This window comes from Populus alba, chromosome 11 (assembly GCF_005239225.2).
Source record: "Populus alba chromosome 11, ASM523922v2, whole genome shotgun sequence".
Taxonomy (NCBI): Eukaryota; Viridiplantae; Streptophyta; class Magnoliopsida; order Malpighiales; family Salicaceae; genus Populus; species Populus alba.
This window is the reverse complement of record NC_133294.1, coordinates 5442212-5458064: the sequence shown is the minus strand read 5'-3', so window position 1 is coordinate 5458064 and position 15853 is coordinate 5442212. Positions and strand designations below refer to the sequence as shown.

At 34.7% G+C, this 15853-nt stretch overlaps 1 protein-coding gene across 2 annotated transcripts; it reads left to right on the top strand.

Moving 5' to 3' along the window:
• Positions 1 to 5662: 5662 nt before the first annotated feature.
• LOC118039511 (RNA polymerase II C-terminal domain phosphatase-like 1) lies at positions 5663 to 15250 on the top strand. 2 transcript variants are annotated; one of them, XM_035046216.2, is made up of 18 exons: positions 5663 to 6443; positions 7448 to 7924; positions 8234 to 8444; positions 8612 to 8769; positions 8928 to 8998; positions 9149 to 9254; positions 9406 to 9489; positions 9721 to 10353; positions 10442 to 10505; positions 10824 to 10951; positions 11084 to 11137; positions 11882 to 11978; positions 12462 to 12697; positions 12800 to 12886; positions 13473 to 13538; positions 13654 to 13727; positions 14122 to 14240; positions 14447 to 15250. In XM_035046216.2, exons 1-17 carry the CDS (start codon positions 6135 to 6137, stop codon positions 14228 to 14230), a joined length of 2964 nt encoding a protein of 987 aa, XP_034902107.1. In that variant the 5' UTR covers positions 5663 to 6134; the 3' UTR covers positions 14231 to 14240; positions 14447 to 15250. The 2 variants fall into 2 exon arrangements, with proteins under 2 accessions (XP_034902107.1, XP_034902106.1); XM_035046215.2 differs by having other exon boundaries at positions 14122 to 15250.
• Positions 15251 to 15853: the final 603 nt, after the last annotated feature.

Genomic DNA, 15853 nt, shown 5'->3' with positions numbered 1-15853 from the left:
TTACTCTTTAATATCATTTAATTTCTTTAGTTATTACATCATCTTGCAAATTCTAAACAAGATAACACAATATGATTAATTATTTATATAATTTGAAATTTTGTGCACTCTTTTTACTTGGTATATATATTATTTGGTAGAAAAAATATTCCTTTCCTGAGGAAGATGAGTCGATTGTTCGTAATATTTGGGAATATAAGGCTAGGATAGCTTTGAATCAACAATTGACACGAGCTCGCAAGAAAGCCATGTCAAAAGAAAACACAACAAATATTCTAGATTGCCTTGATAAAGGTCCTGCCTGGATAAACAATGATGATTGGAATCAAATGATCAAAGATGTTTGGTCCACCCCTGAATTTCAAAGGAGGTCTGAATCTGCCAGGAGGAATCGATTATCCTAAACAGATGGCAAAATAAGCACTCATTCTGGAGGAACAGTGTCATTTGCATCATATCGAGCTAACATGGTAAGGATATTTTTTTTTATGCTTAAGATAATGAATTAAAATTTGTATATTTATCTTTTATAATATTTATTAATCTTGAAAGCAAGAGGAAGCTGGTGGAAAAGAACCTTCATGGGATGATGTCTTTTCAGCTTTGCATCAAAGTACTAAGCAGTCTGGTAGCTTCGTCGACAACAAGTCAAAAAAAGTGGTTGTATGTATTTTTATTTGATTATTTTTTAATATAACTCAAGTATTATTTAACATTCAAATTAATTTATTGTTGCATGTATTTTATTTGTAGGAAAATTATAAAATGGAGATGATTTCAAAGTATGGAACTGATCGGGAAAATCATCCTTCATTTGATGGAGCAGCTTGGTGTGTGGCTTCAGGAGGAGTTACAAAGGGTAGAGTATATGGTGCACCTCGTATGCCAAAATCTATAGTTAGTACAAGCTCTTCATCACATTCCTACTCGGTGGAGTCATCATATCCCAGTTCATCATATCGAGCATTGCAAGAGGAGATAAAGAAAAAAGATGATTTGATTTTTGAAATGAAACGGCAGATGGATTTCATGAAAGAATATCTTGTGAACAATCTTGGATATCATGGCGGGACATCAAATGTTGATCAAGGTATGCCTCCACCTTTGACTCCATCAATACCGCCACATATGGCTCCTCAGATAATGACACCTATGGGTCCCACATCTCAACCAATTTATCGACCTATACCTCGACCTTTATATCCTGATCAATCTTGTGACGATCCACAATATCATGGTTCGTCTTCGCAACCAGCACCATGATTGCATCTTTTGTTGTTTTTTTTTTTTTTTTTGTATTTGAACTTAATTGTATTAATGCATGTTTAACTAAATTTTTATAATATGAATTTTATTTTTATTCTATTTTTTATTAATTATATAATTATTGTTAATATTAATTTATGCTGGTTATATATATTCTGTAACTTTTAAAAATATCCATAAATAAATAAATAAATTAAAAATCATTTTAATAAATAAATAAAAAATAATTTAATAAAAATTTAATAATACAATCACCAACGGATTCTCCATTGGTGATTGTAACTGATGCAGGCATCAGCAACGGATTCTCCGTTGCTGATTCAACGAACTAGCAACGGATAATCCGTTGCTATTTGTAAGCAACGGATTTTTCGTTGCTGCAAAATCAGCAACGACAAATCTGCATCCGATTTGTGCCGTTGCTAATTCCGTTGCTAAATTACTTTAGCAACGGATTTTAATAGTTTTTGCAACGGAATAGTCCGTTGCTAATTACTATATTTTTTAGTAGTGTTAAGAGACTGCATATTTAGGGGAGAGGGGGATTAGGGTGTCTCATCCTAGTCATTTAGGCTAAGATCAAGTAGATAACAATTTGTTTTTCTTTTTTTATATATACCATCACTTTAGACCATTTTTTTGCCTTCAAATACCTGAATAATCCATTCTCATGACATATAATGCATATTAATAATCCTTTCAATTTTGTTTATTCCATAGACAACAAAAATCCTACTCTTATTGATGTGCTTTTCCTTTTCCTTTAATTAAATTTATTTGTGTCGTTATAATAAGTTCTTACATGCATGTCTTTGTATATATTATGATACAACAACTCAACACTACTAAAAACAAGTGATTTGTGATCACAAAAGTGGTCATAAATTTTAAGGTTTTGAAAATTCTGGTAGGACTCTAAAACCATAAAATTTATTAAAAAATAAATAAATAAATAAATAATGTACTTCATCGTAAATAAAAATAAAAACAATAAATTCTAATAACCTAAAATCATTAAGTTTTTAAAACAAAAGGATTGTTAGCTAATAATAATAATTATCATCACAATTTTAAAATAAATTGTTAATATTAATTACAACCATCATCTTTTTTCAATTTAAATAAAATCAACAAAATCTTTAAATTAGGTTTTAGTTGATCCATTTTAGTGAGAACTAGATTGATGGCATGCGTTGTGCTGTGGCCAGACTAATTTTTTTTAACGTAAAAAAAAAAATACTCATGTGATGCTAGAGTTTAAAAAAAAAAGAAAAATCTAGGATTCGGGTTATTAACTAGACTACATTCACTGTGCATGATTAATTTAAAAATATATGTTTAAAAAAAATGCAATGACAATAAATAAACGAAATAAAAAAAGATAATGATTAATTGTTAAAAAAAAGGAATGCTTGACAATATCATGGAAAGAAATCATTTCAATATTCTTAAAAGGTTTACATGATCTTATTTAATAACAAATAAAAAATAAAAAGAGAACGAGATAACCCTATAAAAAGCAAAGTAAAAAAAATTAAAGTTTAATTCTCAACAAATCAAATGTTGAATGAAAAAATTAAAAAAAATCAATTTTTAAAAAAGGTTATAAGAACTTGACTTGGGGTAGTCAGCTAGGTTCGTGATCTAGTTGTGAGACTGGGATAACCTAGTAAAAAACAAATTGAATAAAACTATGAAACTTAATTCTCAAATAAACATAATGCTAAACAACAAAACTTAAAAAATAAATTAAAAAAACAATGAAAAAAAAACTAACTTGAGTTAACTTAGGTTAATCGCCAAGACCGTGATTCGGGACCTGAAATCTGAATAAACCCATAGGAATTAAATTGAAAAAAAATTATGAAGTCAAATCCCTATCAAACCCAATATTGAATGTTAAAACTGAAAAAAGATCAATTATAAGAAAGGAACTAAAAAAAATCGAAGTCAACTCGAGTTACCCTTCCAAACCTATGACCTTGATCATGAGGTCGAGATTACCTTATACAAGGTAAACCTAAAAAAATCATGAAGTTAAATTCTCAATTGATAAAATATTGAGGGATAAGACCGAGAAAAATAAAAAAAAGGAACCCAAAATAAAAGAAATAACAATGAAAAGAATGAAAGTCAAATTTGATATAAAAATAAAATGAAACCAAATATCGAGGGATGCAATTGAAAAAAAACCAATTAAAAAAATACTTAAAAAAAAAATAGCAATCAAAATATTAAAGATCATATTCAATATATAAATCAAATAAAACAAAAGATTGAGGAATGAAATTAAAAAAAAAAATCAAATAAAAAAAGGATTTAAAGCTAAACAAATAGCAATTAAAATATCGAGGATCAAATTTGACACAAAAACAAAAGAAAAGGAAACCTTTAAAACTTGGCAAGGTTGGCTTGAATCTTGAGGAAAAGATAGAGAAAAAAAAGGGTCATTGAAACCAAACCACCACTCCTCAACCACCATGTGTCGCTTCCAATGCCGTCGTGAAAATATGTGTTTGGCTACTGGGAGATGCCTCAAACGTTGTCTAAATGCTCTAAGAGTTAAGGCGTGAAAGCTTGGAGGGTAGAAAAATATGACCTTTACCTAAATGGTTCAAATGATATTTATAATTCCTAAACCTTGTTGTTTTGATGGAGTGGAGAGACTAAAGAGTTATTTTTTTATGACATTAATGAGATGAAAATATGGTAGGCCATTGATCCAAATATATTGAGTTCAGCAACTTGACAAACCCATGTTAACTTAGGCTCAGCATATGATTGAACCCAAATATATTGTTTTTAGCAACTTGCCACACTCACAACGCCTTAGGCTCAAAACATGACTGAACTCAAGTACATTGGGTTTAGCAGCTTGTCAGATCCATGATGCATTGAGCTCAGTGTATGGCTAAACCTAGGTATATTAGGTCTATCGGTTTGCAAGATCTTGTATGCCTTGAACTCAACATATGGCTGAACTTAAAGATGTTGGGTTTAACAACTTACCAAACCCATATTGACTTAGGTTCAACATATGGTTAAACCCCAATATATTGGGGTTGAGAGCTTGCAAGACTCACGATACCTTGGGCTCAACACATGGCCAAACCCAAATATAATGAGTTCTACCAATTTGTCAAACTCCCATTAATTTAGGCTTAATATATGGTTGAGCCTAAATATATTTGATTTTAAATTCTTTCAAAGCATCAAAATATTGAGCTAAAAGTTTGTTCTTCAATAACATTTTTGTTTACTAAGTTAAGAATTCGTGAACTTACTATATGAAGCAAGTATGAAATATTATAGGTTTACAATTATAATTGATTTTATATCCATTATAAGTAAAATATTACAAGTTTGCCACTACTCTATTCCTTTCTTTCCTCTCTAATTCTATATGGAAGAAAAACTAATGCTATTTCTTACTTTTCATTTGAGGGTTTTGTTTCACATCCATTCTCTCTCTCTCTACAAAAGTGATACATATAGTTTCAAGGTAAATTGATGAACAAAATAAGAATGATTAATCAAAAGGCATGGACAACAAAAATCAAACTTTAATTTGTCATCTAGTTATTCAATGAAGTGTATATATAGAAAACTGAGAAGATGAACCGTTAATACTAGTTATAATTTACAATTTACATGCCATATTCTAGATAAGCAAAGAACATTATGATAGCCATCAAAGACATATTAGTTATAATTTTAAATACTATTTTTCAATCTCTACTTATTTTTAATTTATACCAATCTATTCAATAATCAACCATCATCCATGTATATTACCAAAAAAAGAAGGAAAATTAATAGCATACTTTAAGAGGAATAATAATATTTTGATGAGGATTAACATATGTATAGAAAAAAGGAATATTGTACTCCAGGAGTTTTTGGGAGGAAATAAAAAGGTGTACGGGAGAGACATAACAAAAATAAAATTTGTGTTAATATGCAAGTATTTTTAGAATATTTTTTTAAATATTAATTACTTAGTGTAGTGAATAAGAGGGCATCCCTTATTTATTTTTGCATATTTTTTATAAATTGAATTTTATTTAAAAATTAAAATCAATTTTTTTAAAATAATTTTCAAATTTAAAAATTTCAACTCACAAAGTCTCAAATCAAGCTATAAACAACTAATTTTATTTTTTTATATACTTTGCTTTAAAGTAAATTAGTAAAAGAAAGGTCCCCAAAACAAATCGAAGAAAAATTCAAAAATTTCGTGTGCAATTTTATTTTTATTTTTTGGGATTTCTCACAACCACAAAAAAGAAAAGAAAAAAAAAACAAGAAATTACAATAGAAACACCCACCCAACGTAGAGTCCTACTTCATGTTAACTTGTGTTTTCCTTATATTTTTATTTGGGGGCGTAATAATATAATTTCTTATCGGACTAAACCAAACCACAACGCTTGGAGTGCTATTCTTGACCTTTCCCTATCTGGATCTAGGGTTTCTCTCCCTTTTCTCTGCAGACTTCACCATCTTCAACTAAAGAGAAAACAAACCCTAGCTAGCTCCACCTTGACTTTTAGACTGGTAATTTTATCAATCAATATCATCATCGAAGGAACTTTCTAGTGTTTTGATTTTTGGATCATCATCATCAATTTACAGATCTATCTGTGTTCATCTTAAAAATCTGACCAAAAACAACAAAAAAGTTCCCTTAATTTTGTTCCTATTTTCCCTCGAGATCTTTTTCCTGTTGCAATTTCAAAGAAATCGGATTCAGATCATATAATGACTTTCTTTCATGGAAATTTATGATCTTTGATGGACTTCGAATCAAAAGCTTGAAACTTTGAAGCAAAGATTGGAATATTTTTTGGGGGGTTTTGTGGAAAAAGATGTATAAATCAGTGGTGTATAAAGGAGAGGAGTTACTGGGAGAAGTTGAAATTTATGCACAAGAACAACAGCAAGAAGAAGAGAACAAGAGGAAGAGCGTAATTGATGAGATAGTGAAGGGAATCAGAATTAGCCACTTCTCACAACCTAGTGAGAGATGTCCACCACTTGCAGTGCTTCATACAATTACATCTATTGGTGTTTGCTTCAAAATGGAAGAGTCAACAGCATCATCATCAACAAAGATCTCCTCTCAACAAGAATCGCCGCTTCGCCTTTTGCACTCCTCCTGTATCCAAGAAAACAAGGTATAGCTAATTAATAATAATGAACTTAATAATCAATTTAAAGGAAGCCCATTAAAGGATTTGATCGAAATCATTGGATAAAACCAGATGAAGTTTCAAATTTTATAACCCAGTTAACTGGGTTTGTTGTACACGGGACTCTGGACAGCTTTGAACAAGGACCCAGAACCCAATTGATTTTTCTCAGACAGTTTTCGGTGAATGAACCTCAAGTTTGTGGCAAATTTGTGAACTTTATTAAGTAATTAATTTGACCCAGATGATTATGAGCTGAATTTCTTGACAATTTTGCCATGATATCATGAGAACTGCCTGAACTAGCTATATTTTTCCCAGTAAATTGTTATGAACAATTGAAGTGAAGATGTGCTTTAATGGAATTTGAAAGTGAATAATATGTGCTGTCATGGGATCTTAATGCTAAAGATAGAACTAATTTTATCATGAGAATCATGTGTTACTGATATAGCTGCTTCATATGGAGTTGAATATTTGCTTCTATAGGAAGCAGCTTTGGGGTTTTGCTGAAATTGAATATTGAGTGAATAGAAGCCTGGAATTTTGGATGGTTACTCTGCAATATTGCTCTCTTATTCTCGTTTTATGGCTGAGGGACTTGAACAGAAACTAAGAGGAGGCTTTTTTTGCTGGCTTTGTCTCATTTTGTCAAGGGTTTATTGATTGTTGATGTAGAATAAAAAATTAATGATTATGCACGAATGATTTTTCTGACATTGGTCTTGTTGTTAGTTTGAGAAGAAACCTGGGTTGTTATGATCTGGCCTTAAAACGAATTGCACCTTTATGATTATACGAAACATGACTTCTGGTAATTTGTTAGTCATGTTGTTTTATTGTATTGAAAGCTTTCTTTTGTTCACTACGCTTGTTCTTCCTTCTCATTGTTCATGTTCATGTGCATCAGCAGATTTATGTTGAATTCCTTTTCTTCTTTTTTCATGCTCTTCTTTCTTTTTGGATATTGATGGCGATGTAATTTTCAGACTGCAGTAATGCATCTGGGAGGTGAGGAGCTCCATTTGGTTGCAATGCCCTCCAGGAGTAATGAAAGAAAGCATCCATGTTTCTGGGGATTCAATGTTGCATCAGGACTTTATGACTCTTGTCTTGTCATGCTGAACCTCAGATGCCTTGGCATTGTATTTGATCTTGATGAAACTCTCATAGTTGCAAATACAATGCGCTCATTTGAAGATAAAATTGAAGCTTTGCAGAAGAAAATAAGCACCGAGGTGGACCAACAGCGAATTCTTGCTATTATTTCAGAGATCAAGAGGTATCAGGATGACAAGATCATTTTGAGGCAATACTTGGAAAATGATCAGGTTATTGAAAATGGAAAGGTGATCAAAACACAGCTTGAGGTCGTTCCGGCCGTGTCTGACAACCATCAACCTTTGGTTCGCCCATTGATACGGTTGCCAGAGAAGAATATAATTTTTACTCGCATCAATCCACAGGTGTGTACTTCATGGATTCTAGAGTGAGACAAGCTGCAACCTTGTTTTGATGTTCTCTGTACTGCTGTTTTTTCAAACCATGTCACTGCCTCGAAAAAGTTATCATTTGTATAGTTCCTATTCGCCATTTGGTAGATATGTAATGATCTTTATTTGCTACAACAATGAATTTAGATTTTTTTGGAATTTGTATCAGGAATTGATAGGCTACTACATGCTCAACAATGTTTGATAATATTTAGTTTCTGCTGAACATGTGCATTAATTTTGGTCCGAGAATAAAAGGATTTTTGTTTTATAATTATGTAGATTCGTGATACAAGTGTGCTTGTGAGGTTGAGACCTGCCTGGGAGGATCTTAGAAGCTACTTGACTGCAAGAGGGCGCAAGCGCTTTGAGGTTTATGTTTGCACAATGGCTGAAAGAGATTATGCTTTAGAAATGTGGAGGCTTTTGGATCCAGAATCAAACTTGATAAACTCAAATGAATTGCTAGATCGGATTGTGTGTGTCAGCTCTGGTATGTGGCATCCAGCTTGCAGATGGCTTCTACTCTTTTAGCTGGTTATGGAGTCAGATGTAGTTTGTTAATACGACTTTTTTGCTCACTGTTGAAAGTCTTACAAATGCATGAGCAAGCATGCTCATTTATACTAATGCTTATTTTATTTGTGTATGTAATTACAGGTTCAAGAAAGTCATTATTCAATGTCTTTCAAGATGGAATATGCCATCCTAAGATGGCACTTGTGATTGATGACCGCATGAACGTGTGGGATGAGAAGGATCAATCCCGTGTGCACGTGGTTCCTGCTTTTGCTCCTTATTATGCTCCTCAAGCTGAAGTATAAATTATATGCACTTTGCTTGGTGTAAACTTCAACATTGCAATAATGCTTGCACACACTACTCACTCAAAACACCCATGCCCACACAACACATGCTTATGCACTTTTTTCCATGTTGTAGTAGCACCCACTCATCATATGTCTTCGTGTCATAGGCAAATAATGCTGTTCCAATCTTGTGCGTTGCGAGAAATGTTGCTTGCAATGTTAGAGGTGGTTTCTTCAAGTAAGAATACAAAATCTGAAGGGCATTTATTTACTTGGGCACTCCTATATATTTCATCATTCTACTTGTGTTACCAATTAATTTTGCATCAATTTTGTTTATGCTTGTGATATTGTTTGGGCATAGCATAACCTTGGAATATGACTGCAGAGAATTTGATGAGGGTCTTCTGCAGAAGATACCTGAGGTTGCATATGAAGATGATACCAGTAATATTCCTTCTCCTCCTGATGTGAGCAACTACTTAGTTTCGGAGGTTAGTAATGGCAACTTTCTTTGCATTTGAAGTCATGATGTCAGAATGTGTTGTTACACTCTGCTATGAATGTACACAATTTTATGATCACCTAGCAGATGTAATGCTCTTATTTTTTCCTGTTCATAATTAAATTTCTTATGGCATTCAGGATGATGCTTCTGCTGCAAATGGAAACCGAGATCCACCTTCTTTTGACAGCACAGCAGATGCTGAGGTTGAAAGACGGCTAAAGGTATTTAGACCTGTGTATATTGATGCATGTTTGTTTGGAAAACTGCAAGTTCAGACAAAAAAGTACATGTTCATTTGGTTTACAAAGGCCTATGGGAGTGCTGAAGTTGTGATATGGAAAACATTTGTTTTATATTTCCTGATCTTTCTGAGATGAATGTGGGTTGTCTATGTGTGCATTCAAGTTGAATTGGGTTTCTTTCTATGCTGTATTTTTTCCCCAAAATTCCAGGAAGCAGTTTCAGCTTCTTCAACAATCCCCTCATCACTTCCTTCAACAGTCAGCAGCTTAGATCCAAGGCTTCTTCAGTCTCTCCAATACGCAGTGGCATCTTCTTCAAGCTTGATTCCAGCATCACAACCATCAATGCTGGTATCACAACAGCCAGTGCCAGCATCACAAACATCAATGATGCCATTTCCCAACACACAGTTCCCTCAGGTGGCTCCATTAGTTAAACAGTTAGGCCAGGTTGTTCATCCAGAACCAAGCTTGCAGAGTTCTCCTGCTCGAGAAGAAGGTGAAGTACCTGAATCTGAATTAGATCCTGATACAAGGAGGCGGCTTCTCATATTACAACATGGGCAAGATTCAAGAGACAATGCACCAAGTGAATCCCCATTTCCTGCAAGACCTTCAGCACCAGTGTCAGCTGCACATGTGCAATCTCGTGGAAGCTGGGTTCCAGTGGAGGAAGAGATGACCCCAAGGCAACTTAACCGAACACCCAGAGAATTTCCTCTAGATTCAGATCCAATGAATATTGAAAAGCATCAAACCCATCATCCATCCTTTTTTCCTAAGGCTGAGAGTAATATTCCATCTGATAGGATGATTCATGAGAATCAAAGACTGCCAAAAGAGGTAACTTTCCTTTGCAGCGTCCCACTTTAGCCTTCTTTTACCTGTAACTGATGAAGAATATCAAACTTCCACGACCATTTATTTGCAGGCACCTTATAGAAATGATCGGATGAGGCTAAACCATTCAACTCCCAATTACCATTCTTTCCAAGGTGAGTGTTGATATATTTCTTCTCTTGAAAATGGAACCATATTGTGTACAGTATCAATCTCATGTTGCCTATCAGCAAGAGTAGGATTGGACTGATGCTATCACTTAGCTTGAATTTCCTGTGTTTTTTTTTTTTTTTTGAAGGAATCTTCTATATTAATTTGTTTGACATGTAAGCTTTGTTAGCTTTTGCAACAGTTGCAATGACTTTTGCAATATTGCTTTTGGTGTTTTTGGTTTGTTTCCTTATAGATTTAGTTACTTGGTGCAATGAACTTAATTTTGTTACCTAAAGTCATATTTTGAGTTTTTGTTGAAGTGGAGGAGACTCCATTGAGTAGATCATCCAGCAACAGGGACCTTGACTTGGAATCTGAACGAGCGTTTACAATTGCTGAAACTCCAGTTGAAGTTTTGCAGGAAATTGCAATGAAGTGTGAAACCAAGGTAAGGGGACAGATTATATTTTGGAGCGTAAGTTAGACTGAACAATTTATGCACCTTAACCTTTATGTTCCATCTAAGCTTTTCTTTTCTTCCATTTTTCTCACTCAATTTTAATTTAATGGAAACCTACAGGTGGAATTCAGGCCTGCTTTGGTTGCTAGCATAGATCTGCAGTTCTCCATTGAGGTTTTCTCAACTCACTGGCTTAAAACTTAAATTGTAGCTTTATTATCAGTAATATGAAATTTGTGTATGTTCAATCAGAAGTAATTGATCCTTTCTTTTTTAAAATATGGGATCTGCGTTGCAATTTATTTTCTTAAATTCATGGAATACAGTGTTTAGTTTGTCTATATGGTGGGATGATCCATGTATATTTTAACCTTTTCTCTTGCGCAACATTTACTAGCTTGTGAAAGAACTTGAAGGCATTTCTGGGCATGACTATTTTAAATTGATACACAATTAGCATACTGATCTCTGATAAATCCATACAAAAGTAATTTGGCACCCAAGCAAACATCAAATAGTTTGCATTCCTGTCATTTTAAATAACCAAATGGAAGATAGAACTATGATGGCATTTTTTTATAACCCAGTAACTGCATTTTACTTACCTAGCTTATCCAAATAATAACTCTTTTCTAATACTGAAAAGGATGCACAGTCACCTTACATGGAATACAGTGCGCCTAATGCCCTGAAGAGTGAGGAAATTAAAGGATTGCCAACTCCATGTAGTTTATTAGGTAGCTGTATGAAACTGTAAAAATCCAATATGTTCTTTTAGTTCTTAACTGATATCATTGTGTGTCTTTTGCTTAAAAAACATGAGAAAAATAGGAGGGGAGAGAAGGCCACGAAGGACATGATTTTGCTAATAGAGAAATGGTATGGCTGCTTATCCTTTCTGTTTTTTACTGTTTGCAGGCTTGGTTTGCAGGAGAAAAGGTTGGTGAAGGAACTGGTAAAACAAGAGGAGAAGCCCAACGTCAGGCAGCTGAGGGTTCTATTAAGAAGTTAGCTGGTAAGATCTCTTTTACTACATGTTAGCATGCAAAGTCATTGAGTTGAATCAGCCTTCTGATTATTAGCATGCTTGTCATTGCGCATTGTCAATGTTGTGCCTGTCCAGTGTCATACAGCTGCTCAGCTAAGTTCTCCATGGAATTTGTTGTTTATAATATCTGGTGCTTGGTATTGTAAATGATGTGTATAACATGGAATCTAGTCTGAGCTAAATGTCATACAGTTTTTAAAGCTTAAGACTGCTCTGAGCTTATGGTCTTGATCAGAATCCAAGTTGAGCTGGTTGCATACCAGTGTGCTAAATGTCTTGAAACCTGCCATATGATGCACATTTTAATATTAACTTAGCATGTCATGTGTCTCATACGTTGTTATGCACGGGTGATGTTCTTAAAGTATGATGTTTCAATATCTTTGACACTGGAAATTCCTTTTGTCCAAACATCTCTGCTCAGTGATGCTGATGACAATGTTTGTGCAGGCATATATATGTTGCGTGTGAAGCCTGATTCTGGGCCCATGCACGGGGATTCAAGTAGATATCCTAGTGCAAACAACAATGGTTTTCTGGGTAATATGAATTTATTTGGAAATCAGCCATTGCCTAAAGATGAGCTAGTAGCATATTCAGCTGCTTCAGAGCCAACCAGGCTTCTGGATCCAAGGCTGGAAGGCTCTAAGAAATCATCGGGTTCTGTCACTGCACTCAAAGAATTTGTAAGTTCCAATGAGTTAGGCATGACTCTGCTATGTTTCAATGGCTATTAAATATGTTTTTTATTACTGATATGTCATGGATTGGCATTTAATTGTCCTCAGTGCATGATGGAGGGACTTGGAGTAAATTTTTTGGCACAGACTCCACTTTCAGCTAATTCAATTCCAGGAGAGGAAGTACATGCACAGGTTTGTATTTGAACACACTTTTTTCCTTTAAATTTTTCTTTTCCTTCTTACTTATATTTTTCCCTTTAGTTTTTTCACAAAGATCTTGACAATTCAAGCCAAAAAAGTTGCAGAGTTTTTACGGAATTCCTTTTCTCATCTCAAGGAAACTGACTGAATTAGGGGTCCTCTATTTTATAGGGTAACAATCCTTATGAGAAAGAATTTAGAACTATAATTCCATTCACCTTGAGTTGACATTTTGAAGCTTTATGTTTTCCTGGACTTCATTTTGCACATTTGGTTTGTGTGGCTGTCCCTTGGTCATGAATTAATATTTTCGCATGTAAGAACAAAAGAAAGTAGGATGCTCTAGCTATTGAGAAGGTCTACATGTGTTTGGAGAGTTTAAGCCAACTGAAACAGCAAGGCGTTATTTTCTTGTTTGAGCTGCCAATCAATAATTGCGTGGTTTGTTTGAGTGGAAGAAACTAGCATTTTTTTTCCCTTTTGCTTGTCATTTGACTTTCAGATCTTATAGTTATCAATCATTTTCCAACACAGCTCCATTGAACTTTTTTTTTATCTGTTTCATATCTTGCCTTAGGTTGAAATAGATGGACAGGTTCTTGGGAAGGGGATTGGGTCGACATGGGATGAAGCTAAGATGCAGGTATGTATTGTTTCATATTCAGAATCATCTTTTGTGGGACCAAATTTATATTTTCTATTAAATATTTATATATCTTTATTTCATCTGGCTGAGCGCACAAACATTCTTTTCCCAGGCTGCTGAAAAGGCCCTTGGAAGTCTAAGAAGAACGTTCGGTCAATATACACAGAAACGACAGGGTTCCCCTAGGTTTGTGATTGCTTATTCTTCTCATTTGAATATTAGCTGTATGCTACCTCAATATGCTTTATCTTAACAGGCACTATTCCATTCACTATTAATCTCCACCACCTGGCACGAATGAAGGTTTTTGTTGCTCACTTCTGATATGGCTCTGCACTACAAAATTTAAAACTAATAGGAAAGTTGACATTTATAAACAGTAGACATTGCAGCTTTGTCCTTAAAGTTCCATGCTTTACTTGTCTTCCCAAATCATCACTGAATAATGAGTAGTCTCCTTATCATCGCTTTTGTTTCGATTTACTAGCTCAAAGATTGTTTGTGCGGGGAGCATGGATTTCCAGCTTGTATTTTATTTTCTGTTTTTGTTTCTTATTTTATATTTTTTATAATGTTTTAGGCCAACGCAAGGGATGCCAAATAAACGTCTAAAGCAAGAGTTTCCACGAGCCCTGCAGCGCATGCCCTCTTCTGCTAGATATCACAAGAATGCTCCTCCTGTTCCTTGAAGACCATACAGTACTTCCCTTTCCCCACTTTGTTGTAATAGATGGATGATTGTTTGATCCCGAGCCACCAGTTGAATCAATGGTTAAGTCTTTTGCAATGTGTAACATGAATCCAAGAAGAGCACCCCCCCCCCCTGACCAAATCTTATTGCAGAGTTTTTTTCAAGTGACTGCAATTCTGTGATGTTCACAACTTCATATATTTGTGATTTCCAGCTGCTTTTGTCTCTACTTGCCGGCGTGTCAAAATGCACAGAAGACTTGTGCATCAAGAAGGGCAAGGGCTGCAAAGACCCGATCACTGCTGGGCAGTCGATGCTGCCATTGCCTTGGGAGAAGTCACTAGGTCCGGACTGTTTATGGTGTGTGCATGTTTAACCGAAGTAAAAGATTGATGATGGAGAGTAGTTTCTGGCTACATGCTCAAAGTCCTCGGAACATACTTACCATTGACAGTGTCGATGTAAAAAATCTAACAAGTCAGTTTATTTAGGCTCTCTCCACCTTACTGGATAAGTTCGATCTTGAGTTTGACCTAATAAGCAAACGTAACAGCTTCGTTTGTTTAAATGGGTTTTAAATTTGTCATTCTCTCGTTCATTTCTGTCCCTTGTTGATTTTGTGGAACAGTTCTAGTCTCATTTAATTGACCTGGTTATTCAATAAAACAAAAACAAACCAAACCGGAACAGATTTAATCTCTCTAAGAATCTTGGCTTCTTACGGAAATTCCTTCCAAATTCCGGCAAGAAAGTTCTAGTTTTGTTCTTGTTTTTTTTTTTATTTTTCATTTAATATTGGTTTGTTGTACAGTATCTGATTTATATATTGTAATATCTCAAGTTAAAATTATAAGGTAATTGCCGATAATATTGTCAACCCAAAAATCCATAAAAGAAAAGGAGGCATGACCTTTAGCCCGCTGATGAGATACCTTGCTACTTTGACGTCTGCGTTAAGCTATGAAAACAACGTCGTTTTCGGGTGCCAGCCACCAAATCTTTTTTTTTTTTTTTTTTTCACTTAAAGACAGTAAAAGTAAAGGTAAAATTGTTTCGTTTCGTTTCCTCTCATTTCTGTCGAGAGTCGTCACCAGCACTATATAAATAGTCAAAAAGATGAGGGCAAGGCGAGCGAACTGCATCTCTTCAAAGTCACCACCTTGGCCTGGTCTGGCTTGGCTAACACAGAGAGAGAGAGTCCAAAATCTTACAAAAGAAACAAACCTGTGCTATTTTCAGAGAGAGTAATTCTTTGATTTCCTACTTTTTAGAGAGAGAAACACAAAACCAGTAAAATGGCTGCCTTTGATTCATTTGAAGACATTCAACCTTCAAATCACACACCTTTCGATGAAGTAGACGATGAGAGCTACTCCAACTTCGGCTCTTACTCCACCGCCGCTGCCGCTCCCGATGAGTTCTCTGGAGGAGGTGTGTCCGTCGATCACGTCAGTGCGTCTCCTGATGTGTTCGGGTTCGGATCTGATGCGGATCCGGTTACTCTCATCAGAGTCCGTTCGGGTCGGTACATGTTGAGAGCGAGAAATGGTAGTAATGGATACAATGGAGCGGACGATGGCATCTTTGTGAGTGATGGACCGATCCTTCCTCCGCCTACTGA

Excerpts from the sequence above, each read along its gene's own strand:
- LOC118039511 (XM_035046216.2), top strand. The coding sequence starts at position 6,135 with ATGTATAAATCAGTGGTGTATAAAGGAGAGGAGTTACTGGGAGAAGTT. Across the intron at positions 10,506-10,823 it reads CAATTACCATTCTTTCCAAG|TGGAGGAGACTCCATTGAGT; the intron begins GTGAGTGTTGAT and ends TTTTTGTTGAAG. Across the intron at positions 11,138-11,881 it reads ATCTGCAGTTCTCCATTGAG|GCTTGGTTTGCAGGAGAAAA; the intron begins GTTTTCTCAACT and ends TACTGTTTGCAG.